Source organism: Hyperolius riggenbachi, chromosome 6 (assembly GCF_040937935.1).
Source record: "Hyperolius riggenbachi isolate aHypRig1 chromosome 6, aHypRig1.pri, whole genome shotgun sequence".
NCBI classification, from domain to species: Eukaryota; Metazoa; Chordata; class Amphibia; order Anura; family Hyperoliidae; genus Hyperolius; species Hyperolius riggenbachi.
Window position 1 is genome coordinate 305,772,871 of NC_090651.1, and position 18,545 is coordinate 305,791,415.

At 42.5% G+C, this 18,545-nt stretch overlaps 1 protein-coding gene across 5 annotated transcripts in view; it reads right to left on the reverse strand.

Annotated features, from left to right (window-relative positions):
* Positions 1 to 18,545, reverse strand: part of HSPBP1 (HSPA (Hsp70) binding protein 1) — a 55,897-nt gene that overhangs the window by 22,212 nt on the left and 15,140 nt on the right. For all 5 annotated transcript variants that reach the window (XM_068242943.1, XM_068242945.1, XM_068242942.1 and 2 more), the window contains exons 3-4: positions 11,440 to 11,629; positions 2,249 to 2,473 (exon numbers count right to left, since the gene is read on the reverse strand). In XM_068242943.1, coding sequence (XP_068099044.1) covers positions 2,249 to 2,473; positions 11,440 to 11,629 — 415 coding nt within the window. The remainder of the gene's footprint in view (positions 1 to 2,248; positions 2,474 to 11,439; positions 11,630 to 18,545) is intronic.

Sequence of the window (18,545 nt, forward strand, 5' to 3'; positions counted from 1 at the left end):
GAACCCCCCATAGTCCAAATCCTGTTGGTTCTGTCAGATTTCTACAACCTACTGTAAGTGACAGCAACATAGGAGAAAAGTAATTTATGGCTCATTTTACTCTGGAAGAAACGTGAAACGTACTTCTTAACTGTACATGTTTACATATATTTTACATTATAATTTTCGCAACAGAGGTCCTTTAAGGGCAAAAACCTTTTTTTTTTCTAAAAAAACAAACAAACAAAAAAAAAAAACAAGAAAAACACAACGCTGTGATCACAGTGATTGGCTCAGTGATCCCTGGGTCAGGAGAAAATGAAATCAGCTCCTGACAGCAAACCGAGCGACGACTAACGGCGAAAGCGATGGGATCGTGCAGCGATAGCTGAAATTGACGCCCTGGCAGGAATAACAGGCCATAAACAGAGAGTAAATTTCAACTATCAGCGCCCAGAACCAGTTAATAAAGTATTTTACCTTTTACTATATATGGCACATTATAGTTCTTTGTTGTTAATCAAAAATTAAATCTTGGACCGAATCTGTAAATTAATGTTCAAACAAATCTGAACACATTGGCACCAAGATGGCGTATAACTGGCAGTTCTTCCGCAAGATCTCTGATAAATGAGACCCAGTAGTGATGTGCCCATACAGTGTAAGGTACATAAGCCCAGGAAAGCACGTAACGTGTACCAACACACTTTCAATTATGATTGGCCAATCACTGACCAATATTGTGTAGGTAAACCCTCATACTACATGGGGGTGGTAAAATTGGTCTGGCCAATAAGGCTTAAAAAAAAAGTGTGTACAAGGCTTTAGACTAGACTGCTAGAGAGGCTTACTCACCAATCCAATTCAACATGATCGCTGATAGCGGTACTTCTGACATCACTTATATAGCTTTTGTTGCGTTACTTAGAAACCACAACAACAGTAGTTTGCCTGGGTTCAATGAGACAAAGCATATCCTTCCTGCCCTTGATCATACCCATGGGGAGAGCAGTATGGAGGCAGCCTTGGGGACAATAGGCATCACCTTATGAAGTGGTGCTTAGCACCATTGTATATCGAGTATAGGCATGCCATTAAAGAGACTCTGAAGCCTCTTTAAAAAAAAATCTGTTTTTTTTACCTCTTATTGATGTTAAGGATCTATGCCAGACCTAAAACGCCACTATCCCACAGCCGAACCAGGGTTTTATCACCCTCAAATCCTAGGGCAAAAATACGACTTTCTTGGTCGTGGATTTTGCTGGCAGGGAGGCAGAGCTTACAGCTGTATCTCTGCCTCCATTCGCAACAATCCACCACAGATCTCCGCCTCTCCCCCGCCCCTCTCAGTGAAGGAAGACAGAGGGGCGGGGAGAGGCGGCGATCAGCGGGGATTGATGAGAGGAGAGGCAGAGCTACTGCAGAAAGCTCTGCCTCTACCAGGAAATGCTCCCTCCGTTTTTGCCCTGGGGATTTGAAGGTAATAGAACCCTCGTTCGGCCACAGGATTGCAGCGTTTTAGGTCTGCCATAGATCCTTAACATCAATAAGAGGTAAAACCTCATTTTTAACCACTTCCGGATTCTCGGAGCGTATATACACGCCCCTGAATCCAGAAGTGTATACCATGGAAATGGCCGCTCGTATGAGCGGCCGTTCCATGTCAGTTCCCGGAGGGTGTCTCCGTGAACACCCTGCGAGCCGATCGGCGGCTCGCAGGGTAAATGTAAACACACGGGGAAGATCTTCCCCGGTGTTTACATGTATACGGCGCTGCTGCGCAGCAGCGCCGTAGAGGAGATCGGTGATCCCCGGCCTCTGATTGGCCGGGGATCACCGGCATCTGATAGGCTAAAGCCTATCCCATCAGGCGCAGGACGGAAATCCGTCCTGCGCCGCTCACAGGGGGAGGGAGAGGGAGGGAAGGGGAAGGAGGCCAGGAAGCGCTGCGGAGGGGGGCTTTGAAGAGCCCCCCCCCGCAAGCGCAAGCAGCCGGCGGCGATCAGACCCCCCCAGCAGGACATCCCCCTAGTGGGGAAAAAAGGGGGGAAGTCTGATCGGCCTGGCTGCTAGCTGATCGGTGCTGCGGGCTGGAGAGTCCACGCAGCACCGATCAGCAAAACATAGCGTGGTAGGGAAGTGGTTAAAGATGCTTCAGTCTCTCTTTAAGTATTTCTATTGTAAGCTGCACAGGAGACAGGAGCTTCACATAGATGCACTCTGTAAGTGTAAGGTAAAACTTGCTGAAAAATTAAGTAAAGCAACTTACAGGAAATTGCAAAAAGGGCTTTAATCCTGACTGTGTCATTGCTGTCATGGTCCAACAGCTGCAGTAATTTGTTCATTGCACCCAGCTGTAACACAATCTCCTGCACATAGGGTACATTCTGGCTGCAAGTGCCAATGAGGTCAGCAGTTCTCCAACGAAGCTCCGCCTCAGGGCTGGTCACATACCGACTCAACAGCAGGTCCATCCCACCCATCTTGCAGAAATCTGTCAAAATAGGAATAGGAGAAGATCAAAAATGCCCTAAAAATATGCAGCGACCATAAAGTGAATTGAGGTAGATAAATCATGCACTAGAAACTTGCAGCAATCATGATGGGAAGTGGAGAAGATCATCAGAACCTACCTAGAACCATGGAGCAATCATGATGGGAAGTGGAAATGATGAGAAACTACCTAGAACCATGGAGCAATCATGATGGGAAGTGGAAATGAAGAGAAACTACCTAGAACCATGGAGCAATCGTGATGGGAAGTGGAAATGATGAGAAACTACCTAGAACCATGGAGCAATCATGATGGGAAGTGGAAATGATGAGAAACTACCTAGAACCATGGAGCAATCATGATGGGAAGTGGAAATTATGAGAAACTACCTAGAACCATGGAGCAATCATGATGGGAAGTGGAAATTATGAGAAACTACCTAGAACCATGGAGCAATCATGATGGGAAGTGGAAATGAAGAGAAACTACCTAGAACCATGGAGCAATCGTGATGGGAAGTGGAAATGATGAGAAACTACCTAGAACCATGGAGCAATCGTGATGGGAAGTGGAGAAGATCAGAAACTACCTAGAACCAAGGAACAATCATGATGGGAAGCGGAGATGATGAGCAACTACCTAAAACCATGGAGCAATCATCATGGGAATTGGAGAAGACCAGAAACATTGAACAATCATGATGGGAAGTGGAGAAAATCAGAAACTACCTGGAAACAGTGTTTTCCAGCATGCGAGAAGGGCAGGGAAATGCAGCCTGTTCAATGGAGCATGTCCAGATTTGCACCGCAGCCTGCAGCTGAATTCCCTATGTGTGGCTTAGCGAATCGGGCTGTGCATCAAAACAAGAGCTGTGGCTGGATCTGAAATGACCATGGCCCCTAGAGGAAACCGGCCCTAGCGGGGGTTTTACTGTACCTAGGAACTTGCAGCAATCATGATGGGAATTGGCAAAGATCAGAAATGCCCATGGAATGTGCAATAATCAAACTCTTACAGAAATCAAGATAACTTTAGAAAAACACTACATAAAGGACATTTTATTCTTTAAAGGACATGTGACATGATGAGATGGACATGTTTATGTACAGTGTTAAATTCACATATAAATGTCCCTTTTTCTCCTTTTCTCTGTCTGAAAGAGTTAGGGCTCAGCCACACTATAAGCTCTTTTCTGAGCACTTTGTGATTGATTAGCGCTTTCTGAGCGCTTTTCTTCATTAAAATCGCAGTAAAAATCACCACGATCGTGTACGCCAAAAATCGAAGCAATTTTGATGAACGTGAATGGGAGTGATTTTTAAAAAGCGCTCAGAAAGCGCTAATCAATCACAAGCGCTCGGAAAGTGCCGGCTGCTTACCTGGTAGCAGTGTTCCGGCGAGTCCTCCAGGACGGCCCCTCCTGAGATTGTGTAAGTCCCCCCTCCCAAATCGGAAACACCTTAAGAGAATTAAAATAATTAATTGATGCAGTATAAATCCCACCTCCTCACAATCTCCCACAGTTTATGCAAAGAGAAGAATAACGAACCACACTCCCCTTATAAATAAAAGGTAAAAGTCAGGGTTGGGAACTAGGCGGCCGTCCTGGAGGACTCGCCGGAACACTGCTACCAGGTAAGCAGCCGGCACTTCCTCCCTTCGTCCTCCAGGACGGCCCCTCCTGAGATTTAGCGAGAAATTTACCCTAGGGTGGGATGACTGCTTGCAGAACTTTACAACCAAAAGATTGGTCTTGAATGGAGAGGAGTTTAACTCCGTAATGCTTAACGAATGTCAAATGCCTGGACCATGTCGCAGCCCGACAATCTGTTCCAAAGAGACTCCCGACCTTTCTGCCCATGACGTCGATAAAGATCTGGTCGAGTGTGCTGTAATATGAGCAGGTGCTATTACCTGAGCTTCTGAGTAAGCAAGAGTAATAACCTCCCTAATCCATCTAGACACCGTAGCTCTAGAGACCTGAACTCCTGTTCTAGAACCTCCGAAAGCTATCAGAAGGTTAGCTGAATTTCTTCAGTCCTTGGTTCTTCCCAATGGGACATGAAGTCTAAGATGCAATATAAGTACCACCTCATTCTACCTATCCTGAGTGCATTGAATATTACCTTGAATCAGTAGGAGATTTAGCAATGGATTTAGGTGGGTATATCCATTTGTTGTGGAGGCTACGTGGAAAACTAATTACCGGTAACCATACTTTTTGGCTTCTGCTTGCCTCCACCATAGGTGACCAATGAGAGTTAGAATATAACCTCTTCTCAGGATAGGACCACTCCAAGGATTGATTTCTTGGTAGATCCAAAACGATAGAGCTTTTTGAATGTGACATAAGAGGCCCATGCGGTAGCTTCACCCTCATATCCAGTGAGCTTAATTTACCTCTTTTTTAATTGAGAAATTAGCACATAAAGAAAAGATAAAGATTCCCTGATCCTTGTGGAAATCAGACCTAAGTTTCGTAGAAATAAGAGCGGTAACCTGAAATCAATTCTATTTTTCAGGACAGACATGGATGGTGGTTAAATGTATAGGGCCTGTATTTCTCCAATACACCTAGCCACCACTGTCACCACCAACAAACATCTAAGGACTAAGTCTGTATAGTGATAGCCTTACTAATTCAGACGAATGGCAGCCTCACTTTAAGATGAGCAGACTGTTGGAATGTAAGTATACTTGAATTCTAGTCTCAGGTACTGAAGTCTAGTAAAGACTTGAGATACAGGGTCTCTTTAAGCAGAGTTTCTCGGAGAGAAATGATACAGTCATGTACCAGGAACAGGTCCCTCTTGGAAGGCCACATAATGGGTTATCAGGTCTAACTGCCCCCGACAGTTAGACGACGGACACCGTAAACAAAGCCGATATTTACAAAACATTGCATTCTTTGTAACTAGGTTATAAAGCAATGGCTTATTAATTAATGAGGTGGGTCACATGCCCATGCCAACACAAGAATGCTTAATAAAGCCCTCTGAGAGATGAAGAAGGCTGTCTCCGCTCTATCCCCTGTATGCTGATGAGTTTCTGGTGCCGGAGCAAAAGGTGTGTGGTGCTGTTGCCAATGGCAACCAGCATATAAAATTCTTACACAGACCATGCCTTCAGATATCGAGAGGCCACTATAAAATGGCCTGACCCTGCTTCACAAAGATCATCCAAGATCTGCAAGAACAATAGCACCTTTACCAAAGGTAGGGCTACAGCAGATGCCAAACCTGTTTTGATCAGTCTGACGCAAAAAGAATACCTGTGGTCTGATCCTACATCCCTTTTCGAAGTACCCTTCAAGGGGGAAAAAACGTATGCTCCCCCCTGTGCCGCAAAAAAAGTGTTCACACTCTCTGGAGAAAAAACGAACAACATTGTTCCAAGCAGAAACCAGGTAGCTGCAAATTGTCAAACATATTTGTTTGGACACCAGTTCTGAGATGGTTGTTTGCAACTCAACCTACATGCTAGAATAATATCCCTTCCTTTGAGATAAGCTGATCTCAAGGAAGCACCTTGTTCACTGCCCAGCAGAATGTCTGAGCATAGGAAGTTTAAGATTATGGGTGGACTATAAGTCCCACTTGTTAGTTTAAATTGAGTCACAAGTGTAATTCCCAGTGTGAAGATTCACGAATCTGTTTTCCAACCGATTCTCTCATTTCTGGAGAGTACTCCAGACTGCCAGTAGATTAAAGAGAATATTTTCTCCAGTGAAGCACACCTGTCATGCATTTAATTGAGATTCCGATGCTCTGTACAACTCCATAGTCTTGCATCTGTCGTAATAACGAATGGATTTTATAATCCATTCGATTGCAGATTTGGTTGAGAAGTCCATTTTTAGGGAGAGTGTCACTGGATCTGACATCCAGATCGATTTCTCTATCCAACCACTGACATAGAATTGCTGTTTGAAATATTTTGTAGACAGCTTGTGCATAAGCAACAACTGGAATACAGGCAAAATGAAAGACATAGCTTGTCTGTGACCACATTTGCTCTGAAAAACTATCAGAGTGTTTTTGATCCAATCCTTTCTGCAGATCCATCCTAAATACTCTACAGTTGTAAAACAACCTGCATATTATCTTAGTTCTTACTTCATTTTCACAGCTAGGTAAAGCTAGAAAATATCTTCTGTATACTCAGATTGCTGCTATTAAAATCATGTTCTTTCATAAAGATCCTGGGAACACTTGTAACCCATCAAGGAAGTACTCAGGACTGCAATGAAAAAGACTTGGGATTGAATCCTGAATTGCTGCCTCAGCATTTATGTTGCGCTTCTGTCCCGACGGACGGAAGGCGTCTGAGCTGCAGCCAATAAGGTACGCTCAGTAGGCAGTAGCAGTTCCAAAGAGCCTCGCCCAAGGACTCCTTACCGAACAGGTGTAGGCTTTCTGAACAGGGAGAGCTAAGGTACTAATCCCAGTCCCCAGTGTCAGAGGTAGAGCCCTTAACCACCACACTAGCCACTGTCCCTTTAAAAAAAATTTTTTTTTTTTTTCAAACAAACTTGCCATCAGAATAACTTATGCATCAACCTTGCATCTATTTATATGCAAAAAACAGTGTTGCAATTCAAATGTCTATGTGCAGAATCCCTGCACATAAGTAAAAACACATCTGCTAATAGCTTGACTCCTGTGCATATTCCCTGCACAAAATTATCTTCTGAAAGCACACCTGCTACCAGCATCATTATCTGAAAAGAGCACTTGCTATTGCAAACAGAATGTCTGTGTATAATTATTACACACCATTGTTATCTGAAAATTAGCCTTGCAAACTGAAGGTTTCTGTGCATATTTTTTGCATGTAATTCTGCATTGCATTCAGAACATGTGCCAATCCCTGAACATAACTCCTATCTGAAATGCACCATTGCATTCAGAATATCCATGTGCTAAACCCTGCACATAATTCTTATCTGATAAGTAGCATTGCATTCAGGATCTGTAAAGCACACCTGCTGGCAGATAAACTAAGCATGCATATAATTGTCTGAAAATGTATGCACACAAATCATTAACAGAAAACCCAAACTTGTTATAACATTTGTGCACAAATCATTACATGAAAGTATAACTGCTTTCAGAATAATATGGCCAACCAAAATATGTATGCATGTATTTGCATAATCCGCACCACAGCCATTCATTGTAATCAGCCATGCTTCAATCAAAATGCACAATCCCTGATTGTGGAAAAATCTACTTTGAGACCCAGATTTAAATGATTCCAACAATCAAGCAATTGATTATGTATATGGCTGCTCCCCTGTGGTATGAACGCTTGAATTTGAGGGAATTGCCAGAACAAAAAGGTGTAGCCTGCATAGGGCAAGAGGGTAAAGCTGCCCCGAAAGCTGAGAAAGTTGTAGCCATTTCCTGTTTCATGGGTTTCATCAGGTCAAATAAAGCTACTGTGGTACTTTCAGGTCTAGGAGCATAAGACTTAGACTTGATATAACAGACCAAACAAAGTCTTAGAGGTTCCTTCAGGCAACTTGTAACCACATTTAGTACATCAGCTAGACTTCGAAGTGCTTTTGAGTTTCTGTAGTACAAAACAACTCAAACACCAAGAGTCTTACTAACATGTACCCATTAACAATATGACAGGAGTCTGCAATAAACACTGAAATGTGTTTGCTTACCGGTGGATGTGACCTGACTGCTCAGTCTCACCAGTTGCAGCACTCTCCTGAGCTTCTGTGGTGGGCCCACTTGACTGCACCATGACCCCCTCAGAGCTGTAGCGTCTGCGTGTATAGCGTGGCCATGGCGGTTTACAAAACTCGCACTTTCAGCCGCCTAACACGATCAGTACGCATGACGTTTTATGCATGACGCAGTACGCACCACGCGCTCACGCGTATCCAATGATGCATACATGCGACCTATCATGCAAACTTGCGTCATATTCGGGCATGCGGAAAATCCGGCATCTCTGCTTACCGCCGCCATGCCCGCAGAAAGTATAATGAAGAGAGGGAACCTCTCCAGTCCCCTTCATTCAAAATAGGAAAAAAACAGGTAACCTCCTGCTTAGCTTCCTATTCTAGGCCGCACACCAGTAACAAGCCTAAATTATACTTTACAAAAAAAATAAAAAAACTAAGAAAAAACAATAAAAATGGTGCAGCAGGTGCCAACAGGCTCCCCTACTGAAAGGAACAACCTTCCCTGGTGCTTCCGTGGTGAGGTCTGGGAAACAAACAAAAAACTGTGGGAGATTGTGAGGAGGTGGGATTTATACTGCATCAATTAATTATTTTAATTCTCTTAAGGTGTTTCCGATTTGGGAGGGGGGACTTACACAATCTCAGGAGGGGCCGTCCTGGAGGACGAAGGGAGGAAAGCGCTTACAGTGTGGCTGAGCCCTTAAAGGAATACTATAGATTCACATATTTTTTTCAATTGACACAGGAATTGTTTGGGAAGTGCTGCTAAGGGCTCTTTCACACTAGAGGCTGCGGTAGAAAAGGCTGAAAGTCAGCCTTTTGCTTAACGCCAATACATAGCGTTTTCAAAGCGTTTTCAAAGCGTTTTACAGCCCATATGAAAACGTCCTTTTTTTTTTCTTCTATAAAAATAAGTGAACAAGATAGCTGTAAAACGCTTTGAAAAGGCTTTGAAAACGCTGAAGTTGGCGTTTTCCATTGACTATCATTGAAACGCCAACAGCCAACTTCGGCTGTAAACAGCCCTGAAAAAGCTCCTGGGAGGGCCCTTTCACACCAGAGGGATTTTTTGGCGTTTTAACGCCACGGCCGAAGTTGGCGTTTTGCTAGGTAAAAGAAAGTCCATAGACTTTCATTTTACCTTTCACATCTAACTCGGCGTTTTGGAGCGTTGCGTTTCAACGCTCCCAGGAGCTTTTTCAGGGCTGTTTACAGCCGAAGTTGGCTGTTGGCGTTTCAATGATAGTCAATGGAAAACGCCAACTTCAGCGTTTTCAAAGCCTTTTCAAAGTGTTTTACAGCTGACTTGTTCACTTATTTTTATAGAAGAAAAAAAAAAAAAAAAGGACGTTTTCATATGGGCTGTAAAACTCTTTCAAAACGCTTTGAAAACGCTATGTATTGGCGTTAAGCAAAAGGCTGACTTTCAGCCTTTTCTACCGCAGCCTCTAGTGTGAAAGAGCCCGGAGCGTTGAAACGCAACGCTCCAAAAACGCCGAGTTAGATGTGAAAGGTAAAATGAAAGTCTATGGACTTTCTTTTACCTAGCAAAACGCCAACTTCGGCCGTGGCGTTAAAACGCCGAAAAATCCCTCTGGTGTGAAAGGGCCCTAAGTACTGGTGTATACATTTTAGTAGCAACTTCTTTGTTTACTGTTATCAAAATACATTCAAACTTTACTGACCCCAAAGCTGACTGAGCCATGAGGAGAGGGGAAATTCCCCTCACACTTGATCAGTTAACTCTGTGTGTAGCTGTGTGTGTGTGTGTGTGTGTGTGTGTGTGTGTGTGTGTGTGTGTGTGTGTGTGTGTGTGTGTGTGTGTGTGTGTGTGTGTGTGTGTGTGTGTGTGTGTGTGTGTGTGTGTGTGTGTGTGTGTGTGTGTGTGTGTGTGTGTGTGTGTGTGTGTGTGTGAGAGAGAGTGTGAGCGTGAGTGAGAGTGAGAGAGAGAGAGAGAGAGAGCTCCCAACAGCTGCAGCTCCTGTGTTTCTGACTGACCTGTCTGAAGAGAGCAGAGGAAATGTAACCAATTGTCACAGCTTTTCATACTGTTTTTGCTTTCAGAGTTTGATATGTTTGATATTTGCTTTCTGTAGTCTGATATGCAACTCTGGCTGTGCATTGAAGCAGACACCCCTTCTGCAATTGATTTGTCCCAATATAGCTAAATCCTACCCTCAATAAATTACAGCTTTTGCCTCTGATATTTAACATGAAAAGTAGGAAAATGTTTACACAGCTACTTAGACATTATTTGTACATTGTCATTTTAGAACACTTGGGTATCGATAGTATTCCTTTAAGCATGAGGAATGCAAATGACTATAATGTAACCCTCACTGATAAAGAATTGCAGCCATATGACACCCTTTGAGCAGAAAAAAGCTTCTGAGAGCTGGAAAGGAGATAAAAAAAGGGTCAATAGGTCATAGATTTTAGCTCTGTCATACTGAACTTATCCTTGAGCAGAGACCATAAAACAATACAAAACACAAAAAGTAGATTTAAATATAAAATAGATCTGTAATTTGTAAGAGGAGGATGGTGGATACAATCGTAGGAGGGATTTGAGAGTTCCTCCTTTTTGCTCAGCACCCAGGTTTTCCCTTCAGCTTTGTCACTGGCTTACTCATGTGGTAGTTCCACTTGGGTGCTTACAACTTGTTTATATTACTCATGTGGTAGTTCCACTTGGGTGCATACAACTTGTCTATATTACTCATGGTGGTAGATACTCTTGGGTGCATACAACTTATTACTCATGTATAGGAGTCCCCAGTCCTCTGAGATCCCCAAAAAGCAGCTGGATTAAATACTTCTGTCCCATCTGGCAGACCTTCACTTGTCATGTGGGGTAACACTGTTCGCACGCAGACCTTCGCTTATCACGCAAAGTGGCGCTGTTTGCGCGCAGGGCTTTGCCCGCGGCAGCTTGCGTGGTGGCTGCTGTGGTGGCAGTTGTCACAGCATGGTGAATCGAGTCTCTACTGTGCTGCGTGATCTGGTTTTTCTTGTATTCCTGTATTGTCTTATTGCTGTATGTCACCCCTAAATATTGTCTATAACCTAAACTAATGTCCAGCGCTGCGTAATATGTTGGCACTTTATACATACAATAAATAAATACATTCCTATGTGTCTAGGTACCATGGGGTGCATTCTACCTCTCACCACCCCCGCCAAAAGATCATGTTGTATAAGCGGTCACTGCTTGCTTACAGTCAGCTGAAATGATCACTGCACATTAATATGTAGCTTTACTTACCAGAAGCATTATCCATGTTTTCACACAAATCTGCCAGATACTCCAATGCGGTCTCCTTTCGCTCCTCTCCATCTTCATCATTTGTATCAATGCTAGTGCTCAGCTCTTGCAGACATTCCTTCATCTGCTGCACTTCATCTGCCTGGCCTGCAAAGATGCTGTTCATGGCTTCCTGTAGCCAGAGCTTCCGCTACACCATGGGAAAGAAGCCACAATTAAAGAGAACCAGAGACGAAGCACCTTCATGTATTTTACTACATTTATCAGTGGGAACATGACAGTAAACACGTACCCTGCTTTTAGTTTCATTCTTATCTGCTTAATTAGTCTGTTATCAGCTGCGATAAGAATCCCTGACTGAGCCTTCAGTCTAGGTTTGACCTGGAAACATTATAGCTGAGTCACTCTTCTGTGGAGTCTTTTCAAGCCAAAGCCTGCCCCCTCCTGGCTCAGCTTTGCATACCAAGAGCTCTGATGACATGGGAGGGGCTGCTTCTGCTGAGAGAGAAGCTCTGAAACAGACAAGTGTGGCTGCAATATGATCTGTGTGCACTCTGCATAGATAATGATGATGACTGCAGTTTCATTTCTATGAGAGACACTTCCTACAGGCAGCTGAGGCAGCTGCACATCATACCAAAATCAAAGCACACAGATGAAAGGCTGCAGCAGCCTTTCTCATATAGCCTAAATAGCAGCCTAGTCTCATATAGCCTAGACAGCACATCCAGAACAACTCATAACCCAGAAGCAGAAGGGATATGAGCTGGCGGCCATATTGTATTTTTCCTGGAGCAATAATGGATAAAAAAAACACTAAAAAAGGCACACTAGAGTGGCGAAATTATCAGGTAGAGCATTTGTTTTTTTACAAGCTATCGACTGATATGTTTATTTTGTGTGAAACGTTCATCTCTGGTTCCCTTTAAGAAGCCAGAGAAGTAGAAGGCACATCCCAACTTTATCAGGCCAGGTATATTCCACAAGGACAAAAATAACCAGCAAATAGGTTTCCTGTGCCATTTACTCCCAAGCACAAAAGAAAACTTTATTTAGGAGTAGGACTATAGATACAATTGTTTATTTCAGTTAATTTTCACTTCAGGTTTGCTTTAAAGAGAATCTGTAAGAAGAAAAAAAGCCCCTGGGGGTACTTAATTCGGGAGGTAAGTACCCCATTGGGGCACTTTTTTCCCTTACAGAATCTTTTGCACTACACAACTATTAACATTCATGGTGCATTAGGCTTTTTCAAATTCGGAATCTTGCAGATCTGAACCTGTATCTTTGTGCATGCGCACCGTCGGCAGGAGTGGTAACTTGGTCCAGGTCTCCGCCTGTGCGCTGCCCTCCACGGCGCATTACAACTCTCATATACTTCCTCATGAAGGAAGACATATGTGAGAGCTGGAATGTGTGGTGGAGGGCAGCGCACAGAGGCGGAGACAAGTGTAAGTTAACACCCCCTGCTGCGCTGCACATGCACATGGATTCAGAGCAGCAAAATTCAGAACAAGGTTCTGAATTTGAACAAGCCAAATGCACCAACACTACCATTAAATACCCTCCTAAACAGATTGGATATGGGCACGCCTGTCCCAACATGGCTTTCCTATCAAGTTGCTCGAAGGAAAATTCGCTAAGGATCCAAAAATGGTGCAATGCCGTCATACCAATCACAAATATTAGATCTACATTGGCTGGGCTTGACAATTACTCATGGTTATTGGAAAAGGGCAGGCGTGTTCATGGTTACTGACATAATTGGATCAATAAATTTGCCGTTTTCAATCTATTCCAGGGTGTACCCAATTCCTTAAATTGAGCTACAGGTATGGGGATCACCAAAGTGCTATCCTTTTGTATTCCTTCCAACCAAACTACACTGGGCAATTCAGCAAACCAGCACAATGTAACATGATCATACTGGACAAAAAAAGGAAATAAGTGGACCTGTGACGAATGAACAGAAAAGAGCCCATATCATGAACGCTGTCCCTCCCTCCCAATTGCATGCCACAGTTTTCCAGTGCACAGATAATGCCACAGCTTTCTAGTATCCCCTTGTTGGTGCTCAGCATTCGAGGTTCCCCACAGCGCAACCCATTTTCCAGTACCTCATGTTGTGTCCCAGATTTCCTGTGCCCCCTCAAATGTTTCATTTGTACTAGAAGAAGAGTCAATACTGACAAAGCAGACTGCATTTCTGTCATCCTGATTTCTAGATGGAAAACATTGATGTGCAAAAGGTATACAGATAAAATTATACTTTTTTTAAAAAAGTTTAAGAAATATTGTGACTGACGCAATAACTAGATTAACAACTTTTGGAAACTTAAATTGAACAAAATGGGTCGCCTTAATAATACATAATCATTTCTCTCAGGGCCACACACAATGGTTATCATGTTCCAACTAGCTATTGCGATTTTGTATTCCTGCATTCCGTGATTTTCCGGCGATTGAATTTTGTGATTCTCGATCCAGTGAATGAGAAATGCCGGGAAAATGCTACATGCAGCATAGTTGCAATCATTGCGCTGCAATAGCTGCAGTATAAGTAATCCCATAGGATGAACTGTGCTGCAGCACTTTGCTGATCACCGGCGATCAGGAAAGCCTGAAACGCAGGCTCAGAAGGTCCGAGTGTGAATGAGGCCTAAGTGGAAGCGGATTGCCGGGTCTCTGAACTCCCTTGTAGGGCCAGGAAAACAGACAGAATTCCAGTTTTTCTAGTCATTCATAGACAAGTGTGGGCTGGACTGGGGTGTGCTAACTTGCCTGATCACCCTCGCTTCAACACACCCAGATCTTTAATGTTTTATTATTTTTGCTTCACATCTATTTGCAGTATAATTGCATGTGAGGAATTGTGAGCTGGCTTCAGGTGCAGACTTTGCACTTTCAGCCAGCCCCCACCCCCCCCCCCCCCCCCACCCCCCCAAAAAAGTTATGCTGGGAGTTGTGGTTCCACAGAACCAACTTGGTTCCAACTTCCATAGAAAATCTGGTTGATGTAAAACTCAGAGCAATATTTTCTTTAAACAAAATGTTTGGTTGTGACATTTGGGACAATTTCATTGTCCAAAAGGTTGTACAAATCGAAAAAAAAAAAAATTTCTATTCCAACAAGAAATTTGATCGGATTTCATCATTTTTTTAATGAGATAAAAGTTTATTGGGGATGGTGGATTTTACTGATCAATTATTTTTTGAATTTGTTAATATATACACTCAAGCAATTTTCTCAGAGTTTTCAATCTTTTTTATCATAATTGAGGAAAAATTGAACACAGGTGTGTGGTACATTGGTCAGATTTAGAAGGGGGGGGGGGGGGGATTAGATAGAACACTGAGATTGAAAGGGTTTACAGAAGTCACAGATTCTAGCTTCACACCTTCACCTGGATAAATAATGGGCAGCTAAACGGGGCGGGGGGGGGAAAGAGACAACAGAGCAGCTCTTATAGCGATTAGAAACCAGGGGAAAAAAATGGTTTTTGGTTCCCTTTCACAGTGAAGCATATTTGTGCTTCAGTGTATACAACACAACACACGGGTAACATGTGGTATGACTTTTACATTCTGTTGCATTGTGTTCCTGCAATAACAGGGAGCACAGCGGCCATTGTGAATGTAGCCTCTATACTGTAAGGTGGACAACTAAGAGCTTTTATTGCCATGCAGAATAGAGATGAAACTAATTGCATTTACAAATAATCATTCTATACTTGTGCTAATGAACACCATGATTGTATGTGCCGGACTTGTTTTCCAGCATATGTACAGTACGGAAGGCTTCAAGACAGACTATTAAGGTATCTGAAAAGACCTTTAAAGCAGATGCTGTCTCCCAGACCTGGGGACATTACTCATACAGAGAGCACGCTGCTACTCCCCATAGAAACTGCAAGGAAAAAAAATTGGTCCGTGCTTTCAGCACTGTAAACATAAATGTACTCTGGTTTTTATCACTACCATCTGAAGCCAGAAAATTGAAATGCTTCTGCAGGGCAAACACTTTCCTGGTCTCCATCTGTTTAAGATCACCGGGAGCAGCAAGCAAAGTGTCAGACTCAGAAGGAAGGGCACTTATCTGTGCTCTTGGTGACATACTTTAATATGACATAATGCTACCGCAGTGGAGGGAGACAGGCATAGATGGGCAGTTCAATAGTATGGGAGGTGCGTGCAGAGCCCTGACATCTCACAAAATATCACATCTGATAGAGCAGATCAGGAAAAATCACCGCTGTTATCTCTTCTTATTCAGTGCAAAGCCCTTCTCCAAAATACAGCAAAATCTTAGAAATAACTGTACTCAAGATGAAATGATAAAAAGGTAATAACCAACACTAGTAATGGGAGGAAAGAAAAGGAGTTATTGAAGTGAGCTAAAAAAAATAAATAAAAACATAAAAGCAGTGACAATTTGATCAAGTTTTTCATTTGCAAAATTCATTGCAGCAAGCGAGTTGCTGAAGAACTACTATTGTGAAATTGGGATGAAAGCGAATACAACTTAGGGTAAACTATGCCTAACCCGAGGCAAAGCTACTCAAGGTAAGTACAGAGGTATGTTCATGCTGGATCCATATACCTCTGTGCATTGTCAGTTCCTTTCATTTCCCCAAAATCACTCCTTGAAAAGTTTGACTTTTGGCTAAAGTCCAATTCTACGGTAGGAAGAGGCAGGCTTGCTGCAATGTTCCCTGCTCTCCCCCTCCTGTAACCCATTAATACCCTCAAAGGAATTATCTTGTTTGTGATAAATGCACTGCTTTTGACTTGAACCAGCAGTACTCATTGTGCTGTAAATTCTTGGAATGCTTTGATGTCTCTCTGCTAGTAGATGGTATCGAAACAGAAAGCATAACTCCTCTTTTATTGTCTCACACTGCCCGCTAGTGACAAGTGGTCATAAATACACATTACAGCTGTACTAATTAGTAGCAAGGAAATGTAGCAAATAATACATTTAAAAAATGTGCTAAAATAAAATTGGCCTTGAGCACTTGCAAGTCTCTAAATAAATTGGCTGCTAAGGGTTGGGGGGGGGGACTTCGGAAGGTAAGAGGAGGGAATGAGAGTGTGATATAGGATACAAGACTACCAAATCAACAGTCCTGTACCAGGATCATAAAGTTTAGAACCACAACCTGAATTTCACAGCGTTGTAAGCAATGCTGAAAAGGAAAAAGTTATCAAACTCTGGCTCCACCTGCAAGAAGGAAGATTAAGCTAGCAAATCACACACACACACAAAAAAAAGGAAAAATAATAAATAATCGTAATAACTAAGTAGCTAGAAGCTTTGATTTGCCAAAGCCTGCTCAGGTCTCAAGAAATAGCACCTCTTGGATGCATTGCACCTGTGAGAGAGATTTACTACTGACCCTTATGGGATGTGACTGTTCAATTTGCATCTAATAATAATATAGGAGTATATTATAATACAGTAATTATTTTCTTCTGAAGAGTTCGGCACAAACACTGAAAACTCTACTCACTGCCAATTACAGTCTATGAATCTTTATGGTAGGATACTGGTGTAGCCATTCTGAATTACTGTTATTCCTTTGTGTACTACTTGGTGAGTTAGCCGGTGAACCAATTAGCCTATAAAGTATTTTCTTTTTTATTTTGCTTTTAACACTAGGAAGGAAGAGTAAGGAACTGGGGGACACTAAGCTGGCAAGGGAAACCGTAGTGAAAATAACAATAAAATTGCTTTTTTTTTTTTTTTTTACAACATTCATTTATAGCTTATTTAGCAATGTTTGCCCATTGTAAAGCTTTCCTCTTCCCGATTCACATTCTGAAATTTATCACTGGTGGTGACACCTTTAGTTCTGCCAGGTGATCTGTACAGAATGTTTGTTACTGAGAGTTCTATGCACAGAGGGAGATATTGCCTGCTTGGCAGTTGGAAAAAAAGACGTTATTTCCCACAATGCAGTGAGGTTCACCGACAGCAAACTGTCAGGACCATGGTCACGACATCCCACTAAAGGAGGGAATTTATCACAATATCAGCCACACAGACCCCCCCTGATGATCTATTTGAGAAAAGGTAAAAATTTCCCATGGGAAAGGGGGTATCAGCTTCTGACTGGGACAAAGTTCAGTCCTGGGTTAAAGTTCCTCTTTAATTCACAAGTTAAATTCTGATATGTGGTCTACTCTTTGGTGTATCCACTCTTCTCCCCACTAGCACTAGAGAAACCGATACTAAAAATTCAAGTCTGCATACACATTTCAGGCCAATTGCATACAGCTTGGAATTGGGCCAATCCAAACCAGCAGGAAGTGCATGTGTGGCCCAATTCCAAGCGGAATACAATTTGCAATACTTACGCCCAGACAAGTATGTGAGCAAGAACCGTTCGGGTGCAAAATGGCTGTTGTGCTGGTGTACCAACATTTCAGCATTCCCATCAAAATAGCTTACAAATGCTACTGAGCATGTGCAAATTGTTGGTATACCGGTCTGCCCCTCTAGCAATCCACATCTTTCCATCTGTGACTGCACAAGACGTATTGTATCACCCTGTTGTGATGATGGTCGCATCTGAGCAATAAACTAGCAGCGGAGAAGATAGTACCTGGCCTGTGTTCCTTTTGTCATGTACAATTTGCAATAAATTTGATTGCTAGGCGGAATCATATGCATCTTACTGACCATCTCTCACTAGCACTACTTTGCTGTTTCCAGCATTTATGGTGCCTGTTAAAGAACCAGTATCACAAAAAAATTTAAAAAATTAAAATACATATTAACTAGTCCATCTTCTCACAGGGGATTTTAAGCATTTCCTTTATTCTTTACAAAATTATTCTATGAAAAAGGATCTAAATTAGGATGCCAGCCAGCCTCCCTACTTGCTTGCACACCATTTTGGCAGTTGGACTGAGCAAAAAACGATTTTTATTGCCTACTGTTAGTGACAGCAAGATATGAAAAAGTAGTCGATAGTGCATACAATAGTACTTTTAATAGTAATTTTATACATACACATGCACTTTAAATTTTAAAATTTTTCACAATAGTAGTCCTTTAATTAACACTAGGCAGTGAGTGAAAAATGTTGTGTTAGAGCAGGGGT